The 10655-nt window shown below is 33.5% G+C and overlaps 2 protein-coding genes across 2 annotated transcripts; one reads left to right on the top strand and one right to left on the bottom strand.

Moving 5' to 3' along the window:
• Positions 1 to 737: 737 nt before the first annotated feature.
• Positions 738 to 3925, top strand: LOC107414981 (caffeic acid 3-O-methyltransferase). Its single transcript, XM_016023211.4, has 4 exons — positions 738 to 1258; positions 2615 to 2925; positions 3108 to 3172; positions 3403 to 3925. The coding sequence occupies exons 1-4, from the start codon at positions 840 to 842 to the stop codon at positions 3703 to 3705; spliced, it is 1098 nt and encodes a 365-aa protein (XP_015878697.1). The 5' UTR covers positions 738 to 839; the 3' UTR covers positions 3706 to 3925.
• A 909-nt stretch (positions 3926 to 4834) lies between these two features.
• Positions 4835 to 10259, bottom strand: LOC107414987 (protein DOWNY MILDEW RESISTANCE 6). Its single transcript, XM_016023217.3, has 4 exons — positions 9881 to 10259; positions 9497 to 9744; positions 5883 to 6207; positions 4835 to 5762 (listed from the first exon to the last, which is right to left on the bottom strand). The coding sequence occupies exons 1-4, from the start codon at positions 10076 to 10078 to the stop codon at positions 5517 to 5519; spliced, it is 1017 nt and encodes a 338-aa protein (XP_015878703.1). The 5' UTR covers positions 10079 to 10259; the 3' UTR covers positions 4835 to 5516.
• Positions 10260 to 10655: the final 396 nt, after the last annotated feature.

Genomic DNA, 10655 nt, shown 5'->3' with positions numbered 1-10655 from the left:
GCTGTCTACCAAAACTCTTTGTAGATGACTGTAGTCTTTATATAAGTAGCCTTTAAGGTCCAACAATAAATATTACAAAACTTTTTTAACTTGAGGAAGAAAACTAATTAAATTAATAACATAGGGTAAGAACGAACATGAATTTGAAAATAGGAAGGACAAAACATAAATAAAATAATAATAATAATCATTCATGTTCAATTTTCATCTCTCTTGTTTGGTATTGAAAGTATAATCTAGGAACTAAAACTTTTAATTATTATAAATTGCCATTTTATTATTCATTAACAATTTTTTCTTTTTGGCTGAAATAGTATTCATTAACAATTATAAATTATCAATATGCTCAATTACATTTTATCAATAAGGAAAATAAAAATGAAAAAAAACAATATAATCCTTATTTACGTGATATTATTTCTTTTTTTTTTTTTTTTTCTTGTATCTATCTTTCATGAATCTTATCTAAAACACTGTCCCTATTACTTTTTCCTTCTTAGCAAACTAACTTTCTTTAAAGTTCAAGATATCAAAGAAAGAAGAGATTATTCACAATAATAATCTTTAGGCCAAAAAAATAAATAAATAATAATAATAATAATAATAGTTTTTTTATGAAAAAAAGAAAGAAAAAAATAATAAAAAAGAAGGCAGAGTGTCTGTGTCATGCACTGGTGTAGGACACTTTTCTGTTGGCAACATCAAAAGGTAGGTGAACAAGAACACCAATATATACAGCCACCGAGCCATTCTCTTCTCCTCAAAACTTTCCTCTTTCTATTTTATCTTCATCTTCATCTTCTTCACCTTCTAATTATTCTCAACTTTCCAACTGAAGAATGGGTTCAACAGGTGAGACCCAGATGACTCCAACCCAAGTCTCAGATGAAGAAGCAAATCTCTTTGCCATGCAATTGGCCAGTGCCTCTGTTTTGCCTATGGTTCTCAAATCAGCCATAGAGCTTGACCTCCTGGAAATCATCGCCAAAGCTGGTCCTGGTGCTTTTGTTTCACCTTCTGATATTGCCTCCCAGCTCCCCACAAAGAATCCTGATGCCTCTGTCGTTTTGGACCGTATTCTGCGTCTCTTGGCTAGCTACTCCATTCTCACCTACTCTCTGCGCACACTTCCTGATGGCAAAGTTGAGAGGCTTTATGGTTTAGGCCCTGTTTGCAAGTTCTTGACTAAGAATGAAGACGGTGTTTCTATTGCCCCTCTCTGCCTCATGAACCAGGACAAAGTACTCATGGAGAGCTGGTAAGCAAATTTTTTTTATTTTTTATTTATTTTTAACTTCTTTCTTGACTTCAAATTTTATGTGGTAATTAAAGAATTATAAATTCATTAAACTTGGTGAATTCTTTGTTTTTCACTTAATATCTAAATTTATTAAAATTGAACTTGCTGGTTTCTATAGCTCTATTGGCATGGAGTTTCTAATGCATGAAGGACACAAATTAGCTCAACTTTTGTCTTTGCTTGAATTGTTACCTGTGGATGAGGTTCAACCAAAAAAAAAAAAATTCTTAATAATCCTTTGTATGCACTTGGTATGCATGATCTTAATTAATTATGACTTTGTAGTGGGGATGTTTTAATCTTTGTTCATCTAATTTCCTCATCCCTTGGTAATTTTTTTTGTTGGTAAAAAAAAATAATAATAATAATAAGGAAAGGAAAAAAAAAAAAAAAAAGAGACGAAGAAGAAGAAGAAGAAGAAGATAATCTGTGTGTGTAAAACCTCACTAGTCAGAGTCCACCATGGCAAACAGTCGCCACAAACATGATTCACGCTCAAACATGTTTATATGGACCACCCACTTTGGGGATTGAAAGCCCACCACTAATTTTGCATTTTTTTGGAACTTATATATGTAATGTTAAAATTGTTTTCCAGTCAAGGAAAAATAGTTGGGTTCACCGACCACCAAAGGAATAGGGGTTGTTTGGCTCGGAGCAAATTTCTTATGCTGTGGGACAAGATTAGACATATACTAAATTTTATTTTATTTTTTATTTATTATTTTTTTTAATCTGAAAGTGTTTCTCTTTGTTGGCAAAGCCAAACGGGTTCCGCGGGAAGAAGGAAAACGAATGGAAAGCTAATTTTGTTTGCTTCCTTAGGGTTGAAACACCAACCAGAATCATTTGGTTTAGTACTATTACATACCAAATATGATGTAGGAAGCAATACTTTATAATAAATGTGTGTGTAAATATATATATATATATATATATATATATTTTAAACATGGCGTAATAGATGTTCTACATGATAACAATTGACCAACCAACAACATATGATCCAGAGCTCCAGATCAGATTTTTCTAAATAGCATCAGCAGGACAAATTAAATTTTCTCATGGCATTATATATATATATATATATATCAGATTATCTGCAATGATTGAATATCATCTATATTATATAACACAACGATGTTCAGGGACCCCCGAAAATGAGATTGAAGACTTTAAAGAGCCATAAAAGTTGAAAAATTGGTAGGAATTTGATGATATTGCAGTTCCACCCTTAGAAAAAATGGAAAAAGGAAATCCATTAGAGTCAGAAAATTTTGGTTTATTTCAATGCCATAATTGTGTGTTCTGTAGGTACTACTTGAAAGATGCAGTTCTGGAAGGCGGTATTCCATTCAACAAGGCATATGGAATGACTGCATTTGAATACCATGGCACAGATCCAAGATTCAACAAGATTTTTAACAAGGGAATGGCTGACCATTCTACCATTACTATGAAGAAGCTTCTCGAGACCTACAAAGGCTTCGAGGGCCTCAAGACAGTGGTTGATGTTGGTGGAGGTACTGGAGCAGTCCTTAGCATGATCCTCTCGAAGTACCCTTCGATAAAGGGAATCAACTTCGATTTGCCTCACGTTATTGAAGATGCTCCTGCATATCCTGGTACTGTCATTATTCAATATGAAGCTATGTGCCAAGCTATTAATTTGTCAAGAGGTTTCTCAAAACTTACTAAAGACCATTTCCTAACATTGTAATAAATTAACATTAAAAATGGCCTATCTAGAGGGCCCCATTTTGCTTTGCCTTGCTATTTGAATTTCATCCCATTGATTATAATGCAGGAGTGCAGCATGTTGGTGGAGACATGTTTGTCTCTGTTCCTAAAGGAGATGCAATTTTCATGAAGGTGAGGTTCAACTTACCCACACTGTTTCTTAGCTGTGAATCACTACCACTTTAAAATGATAACTATGACTAGGATTATGAGATTGAGAACCGTGGAAGTGGAAATGCACCACTAGAAGGTTCAAGTTGCTTGTGGTGGAGAAAACTATTTGAGCTAAAATGCATTATTAAAGCTATGCATGAATTAATGGTTTCTTTCCTTATTGATTTGAATGAATTGCTTAATTACAGTGGATCTGCCACGATTGGAGCGACGAGCACTGCTTGAAATTTTTGAAGAACTGCTATGATGCGCTACCAGAGAACGGGAAAGTGATCTTGGCTGAATGTATCCTCCCTGTAGCACCAGACAGCAGCCTTGCCGCAAAGGGAGTAATCCATATTGATGTGATCATGTTGGCTCACAACCCAGGTGGGAAAGAGAGGACTGAACAGGAGTTTGAAGCCTTGGCAAAGGGAGCTGGATTCCAAGGTTTCCGAGTTGCATGCAACGCTTTCAATACTTATGTCATCGAGTTTCTCAAAAAACCTTGAGTTCCTTGGAGCTTTGGCGTCCTAATTACCTATTGCTTTGTTGGGGTTTTTGAGAGTACGGTTTTCTCTATATATGTCAAAGGTGGATTTCCAATATATGCAGTTCTTTTCCCCAAAAAAAAAGTTATAGTCGCATATACTTGTCTATATATATATATATATATGTACTTGTAAGTTGCTTCTAATTAATAAAAGTTTTTGAGTTTTGGATTCAAATAAATTGAATTTTGATTCCATGAAAATCATAAAAGAGTTCATAAAATATTCAAAGAGTAGGCAAAAAGAAAGAAAGTTTCAAGAACTGTACAATTTCACTTGCATTCAAGTAGTCCAATTTGAAATGGAGAACAAGTGGAGATCTTTATGCTAATTATATATTTGCATTTGAATTTTAGTTTGAGAAGTCATATTCATAAGGTGAGAGCTCAAGAAGTGATATATAAATGGGTTGGAAAAAGTGATGGTGGGGGTGTTCATTTTTCTAAACCATCTTTTTCAGAAATGACTCAACACTCAAAACTAGTCATTATATTGATTGCAAATAAGGACTTGTAGTTTATAATCATCACCCAAAACATAAAGAACACCGATTCAAACCGGCCTTAATTGAAATATATACAGTGGAAAGGCATGTCAACTTCTCATTGCATATTGATATTTGTTTCTAAACATAGTCTGAAGTAACAGGAAAGTGAGAATCGCCGCAGAAAACACATTAAACTAAGCAAGAATGCTAATGAAAATGCAGAAAGAAAGAAGTAGAACATATGCAGATTTTGTTTGATAGCTTTGAAAGCCATACACTAATAATAGCCAACTCAAAATACTCCTAAATGAAATGCATAACAAGGTAGTTAAACTAACCTTTCTCACAACCTTGCTAGAAACCAATCTTTCATTAGGACCTTGGTCATCAGACTTTCGTAACTCCTTGAGTTCAAAAACCAGTATGGTGGATAAAAGTCTTCCTAGAAGGAATCCAGAGCTTCATTGAGAACCTCTAGTCCAATCAATGGGTGTAATTTGACATACTCTCAGCTTGTTCATTTCAAGAACAAGGGTCATCGTGTTTATGAATGAATCAGATTCTTTAGCGGCAGATCACCAATTTGTTTGTATTACATAAAAATTAAAATGGACAGAATTAAAGGTTCTGTTTCATACAATATTACCATTATTATGAACAAGGAGTAGCATTGTCTCATATATCACTACATGAGGGGAGGAAGTCCAAATCTTCCGCATAAGTCCATGAATCAGAGCCAACGAAACTAAAAAAGGTTCAGAACATGGATTACAAAATTAGAAAAATGGTTACAAATCGTAATAGCTAGCTGCAACAACCAAGCTGAGGAGAGTCATAAGTTGAAATAAAGAAAGCATCAGCTGCCTAGAACACTCCGTGGCAAGATCACAGCATTGTACCCATAAGTAATTATGAGCCATGATGGAAAATGGTGATAACCACGAAGTAAAACACATAGGAATTGTAGCTAAAGACCTCAAAAATTGTGTGTGTATGTGTGCGTGTGTATATATATTTATGGGGTCGGTTCCTGTACCAAGATGTTTGACAAGTGGATTTGATAAATTATCTTGATCATTAAAATGGTCTCACCCAATGTTGCATAATAGATTGGAAGTTTACATCTCATTTTCTTTGACTATTTCTAAGTTCCAATCTTTTATGCACAATTGCATGATGACATTTCAATGGCCAAGATGATTTTTCAAATTCACTTGTCAAAAATCTTGGTACACTGAACATTCCCCTAATATATACATAAATACACACACGTGAGGAAAGAGGCCTATTGGTTCTTGAAAAGTTCCAAACAATGCTCTTCGTCCAAGTTCCTGCTCCAAAACTTCTTGTAGTACTCTGTATATGTAAAATCCCTATAAACAGCTGCAGATCCATCTTCAGTTAGAGGTTTTGGCGGGCTGATCAAGGCGTCATCGGAAGGACAGAGGAAAGAAGCCACTGATAGCCTTGGCTTATCAACATTAGTAATGGCTCTGTGCCACACACTCTTATAAATCCCATTGCTTAGCGCCTGCAAATAATCAATTCAATGAAAACTCAATATTTTGCATCTTTGAGACTCTGTTTTTTGGCTGTTTGTAATATAGAAAAAAGTTGGTGATTTTTTATTTTTTATTTTTTCTTATTTTACCTGTAATTGATCACCAATGTTGATGACAAAAGCATTGGGGTGGGGTTTTACAGCAACCCATTTGCCATCCTTGAGGACTTGAAGACCAGATACTTGAAGGTCTTGGAGAAGAATTGTGAGGGCATTGGGGTCAGTATGTCCTGGCAAACCATATGTGAGCTCTGGTTCTGGACATGGTGGGTAAAAGTTAACAGCCATATGCTGTCCTTGTTCTCCCAACACATCTTTTATGTAATCTTTCTCCAACCCTAAGCTCTCTGCTATTAGTTCCTGTAATCTATACCCAAGTTGTCTAACTTCTATACAGTAATTCCTCACGATTTCCCTATCAAAATGCAAACAAAAATTGGCATTAGTTTTTATATTTTTGGTCCAATTTCCAAAGTTATATATGTAAAAACACAATAGACACATTGCAAAGCCACATCTTATATCCTCTCTGTTTCTTTGCTAGACCATTACCATGATAATAAAAACATAATATAAGAAAGGTTAATGGATTTTTTCCAACTTGGGCCACGTTGCTTTGGATAAAGGGCTTGGACTGAAAGCCAGAAACACTGCATAAGTTCAACTCGGCTTGGAAACCAAGCCTCGGAGTTGAACAAGATGACCCATTACAATAGCAAAGAGCCCAGAAACAAGACACATGAGGTTTTGGTAAGGAAATTAATCAGCAATCAATACTTAAGGAAATTAATCAGGAAACCCACCAATCTTCTTCAATCAATACTTAAGGAAATTAATCATGAAACCGACCAATCTTCTTCAATCAATATTATCTAAAAAAATATTCAAATTAAGACGAAAATTGATGTATTCTATGGTTCTTTTGGCAGTGTTTGCATATATTCTTCTCTTTGGTTGCATAACTTATATCGTTGTAGTAGATTCGGTGTCACCCCAACTTAAAGACAAATCTCAAACAACATGATATTTGACCTTAGACCTATCTAATACCAAATACATAAACAAAAGCTCTCCAATGTTTACGTTCTTATATATTAAAAATGAAAAATCAATTCCACGGTCATTTTATATCATATCTCGCATACATGATACATGCTTTTCATGGCCATGTTTCGCATATGCAATTTGATCAATTATGGCATATCCATATCATATTTTAATTATATTATATGTCACATTCCTAATCTTATATTTTGTCTCTAACAAGGCATGTGGCTTAGTAATTCCAAATTTTGTATTATTTCCTCTTCCTATTTCTTAATTATTAATATATAAATTTTGTGCCCATTCCTCCAAGATAAAATTATTGAAATTATCAAAGTCTTGTTTCAAACTGAGAAGACCAACCAATCTTGTCAATCCCTAAGGACACCTAGGCATCCATATCCCTTAAATTTAAAAATATGATGAATTATGAAAAACAAACATAAATTACACAACAAAAAGGATACGTAAGAAGATTTTCTTCTTCTTCCTACATAAATAAATTATAAAGAAACATAATAAATTTTATAAAAATGTTGGAACAATAATCAACAGCAACAAATATAAATATACTTTCAATATAAAAAATCATAAAGATGACGTGGAAAGCACTGTGTGGTCATATGCAACTTGAGGTTTGGTATATAATTATTATTATATTGGAAGCGTGCGGCGGTGGTGGTGTAGATTTTTATTTATTTATTTATTCATTTATCTTCGGAATAGTCGTGGTGCAGTGTAGATCTACACTCTGTAGTTAACAGATATTAATTCAATCATCAACCACACGATATATCGATGATGACGTCAACACGGAATCTCATTGTGACGTCAGCGCTCCGGCAAGCTAACACTGGGAGTAGTCTTGTCAATGGCCCTGATCTCAGCCGACTACGCGGAGAATGGCGTCATCACCGTCCGATCGGGAGGATAAAAAGGACAGCCCAAGATTATGAGGCTTTATTATGGGGCCCCACACCAACCCACGGCAAAATTCAAAAATCTTCACGTCTACCAAAAATAGAAAATTCTGTATTTACAATTTTGCCCTCCTCTGACAAAGTCAACCATCAGACTTCGGTCCCCACCATGTTGTCCGTACTCGCTTTTGTTTTCTAATGAGATTTTTTACTCACAAACTTTTTTTTCGCTTTTCAAAAACTTTCAAAATATCTTTTTCCTGTCTGCTTAGATTTTTATTTATTTATTTTTTTAAAAAAAAACTTATTCTTACATATCGTATTTGAATTTTGAGCAGGTTTGATTAAAAGATAAAATTAGAAATAACCCCTTTTTGTTTCTTTTAAATTCACTCTCTATCTTTTCCCTACTGAAACCTTTCTTTATGTGGATACTAATACCACGCTAAAACACTTAACAAAATCAAACAGAGAAGTACACTTAACAAAATCAAACAGAGAAGTACAACTTTTAGATTGAATCCAATGGCCAAAATCACGTTTCTACCAAAAAAAAAAAAAAAAAAAAAGATCAGAATAACATGAAATTTGTTAGGTATAAAAAGTTTTGTATATATTGTTTTCTCAATCAAATTCACTTTATTTCTTCAACAAAAACCATCCAAAAGTGGACATTACAACATTCAAAACACTTGCACAAAAAACCAAAACAAGCATATGTATATATATAGAAGGATTTTTTAATTTTTTTCTGTTTAAGACTTATATGGTTGTGTGCATGTGATAATGCACATATTGTGCCATTAAAGCCAGGAAATGAAGCATCTCTTCACATGGGAAAGTCACTAGCTGTGACCACATCATTGCCTTATTAAAAGATGAGAAGGAAGACTTTCTTCCCTCTTTATTATAGAGACTTGGGGTGATTTAGTTGGCAAATGAAATGGCTTCCATATTAATTTCTCTATGTTTGGATTTAATTCCAAAACAATTTGTCAACGAGGTTAGTAATGTATTAACAAAAGATAGAGCTGTTAAGCCCCAAAAAAAAAAAAAAAAAAAAAAGGATAGAGTTGAAATTTTAAACATGACAAAAGGCAATATACCAATGAAAATGGTAATGAGGTTCTTTTTTCAATCTAAAACCAGGAAGATAAGGAAAAGAAAAGAAAAAGGGCTCCAAAGGAGATTATGAAAATCAAGCACACACGATCTTCACATATGTAAAAGGTGGAATATCAAGGAAACGAATACATAAACAAAATAACAAGCCTTAGCATACATATGTTACGACTAAAACCCTAATTTTTAACTATGCATCTCTTAAATCATTTTGGTAAAATCTAAATTTAGAAGCAATTTTTTTTTTTTGGCTTTTTTCAATCCTTAATATTTTATCTATTGGTACGAGGAATGTTTAGAACAATCATACATAAAGGTAGTAGGTCAAACAGTTTCAGTTATTCTGATTCTCTGTTCAGTTGTAATCGTTTTCTATGGTCCCCACTTTAAAATATGGTATCTTATAAATTTTCTATCCATTTTATAAGTACATCACATGACATGAAAATGAAAATAGATACAAAAATAGATACGTAATGAAATAAAAAAAAATAATTAAATGAAATACTACATATTACTCGATGTAATTTAATTTCCCCAATGCAACAGCTAAAATGCTAAGAAAAAAGGAAAAAACAAAAAAGTCATTAGCTATATTAGTAAGATAGATTTACTTACTTGAAGGAAGAGGGATTAGAGGGCCATTCGGGCACATACTTGTCAAGGGGATAACAATGAAGTCTAAGATAGTCTCTCCAATTATGCACGGTCTCTTTGTTAACATTAAAACTCGTGGACAGTCTCATAGTCTTTGATGGATCATCTGAGTATAGTTTCATCTTCTCCTCCACAGGAAGCTCAAAAAACTCACGAGCTACACACATCATTTTCTCCACAGCTTCGGTTGAAACCCCATGATTGGTAACCTATATAACACAAAGTACTCAAATTAAAAGAAACCCTTTTACCAAAAACCACTAAAAATTAATCCACTATATAGGTGTGTGTGTGTGTGCGCGCGTGTGCGTTCGTGCCTGTGTGTGTAAATCAATATATATGTACCTGGAAAAAGCCATAGTTCTTGCAGGCATCACCAATCTGCTGCGCAACAAGCTGTCTATCTTGAAGACTCAAATCGATAATCGGAAGGTTTTCACAGTCAGACACTTCAGACAGCCGGGGCCGCTCTGATTCTGGTCTGACATAACTTTCCGGCAAGTTTGAGTGGCGGACACCGGAGGATAGGACTTTTATGTCCATTTAATAAAAGGTGGGGGTTAAAAAAATGAACTAAATGTTTTTTCAGGAGCTATAGCTTACAAGGCTTTGAAGTACGTTCCAGGAAAGTGAGAAGTAGCAAGTGACATTTCATACAGATTTATACTATTACGCTTTGGCACCGTCTTACCCCTACTCAATGTCACAGCTTGATCATAAGTGAATGCGTAAGCTTGAATTTTTTATTTTTGTTATATATATATATATATATATATATACACATAATTAATTAGATTTGAAATATTTAAAGTGGGCTCAATTTTTTTTATTTTTTTTAGTGCGACAATAACTTTTTTAAAAGAAGACTCCAATTTTGCCAAGTCAATGTTTATTAGTTTTAATAATCAATGTACGGTTGAAACATCGATGATTTTTTTGAATTATTATTTTACATTAACTACACTTTGATATATTTGATTTGTAAAATTTTACAATTTAATTTTTAATTTTTAAAAATAATTATTAAAATTTTTTATTTTTTAATTTATTAAAATTTATTCAATTTTTAATTTCACCAAACTAATTTATACTCAAAAACTTATAAGTGAAAATAGTAGAG

This window comes from Ziziphus jujuba, chromosome 8 (genome assembly GCF_031755915.1).
Source record: "Ziziphus jujuba cultivar Dongzao chromosome 8, ASM3175591v1".
NCBI classification, from domain to species: Eukaryota; Viridiplantae; Streptophyta; class Magnoliopsida; order Rosales; family Rhamnaceae; genus Ziziphus; species Ziziphus jujuba.
This window is presented reverse-complemented; position numbering and strand designations above follow the sequence as displayed.

What these genes read in the sequence shown, in the direction of transcription:
- LOC107414981 (XM_016023211.4), top strand. Translation starts at nt 840, where the DNA reads ATGGGTTCAACAGGTGAGACCCAGATGACTCCAACCCAAGTCTCAGAT. An exon ending in AAAGTACTCATGGAGAGCTG is followed by an intron (nt 1,259 to 2,614) that starts GTAAGCAAATTT and finishes TGTGTTCTGTAG; the next exon opens with GTACTACTTGAAAGATGCAG. An exon ending in GAGATGCAATTTTCATGAAG is followed by an intron (nt 3,173 to 3,402) that starts GTGAGGTTCAAC and finishes GCTTAATTACAG; the next exon opens with TGGATCTGCCACGATTGGAG.
- LOC107414987 (XM_016023217.3), bottom strand. Translation starts at nt 10,078, where the DNA reads ATGGACATAAAAGTCCTATCCTCCGGTGTCCGCCACTCAAACTTGCCG. An exon ending in AGAACTATGGCTTTTTCCAG is followed by an intron (nt 9,745 to 9,880) that starts GTACATATATAT and finishes TGTGTTATATAG; the next exon opens with GTTACCAATCATGGGGTTTC. An exon ending in TCTAATCCCTCTTCCTTCAA is followed by an intron (nt 6,208 to 9,496) that starts GTAAGTAAATCT and finishes GCATTTTGATAG; the next exon opens with GGAAATCGTGAGGAATTACT.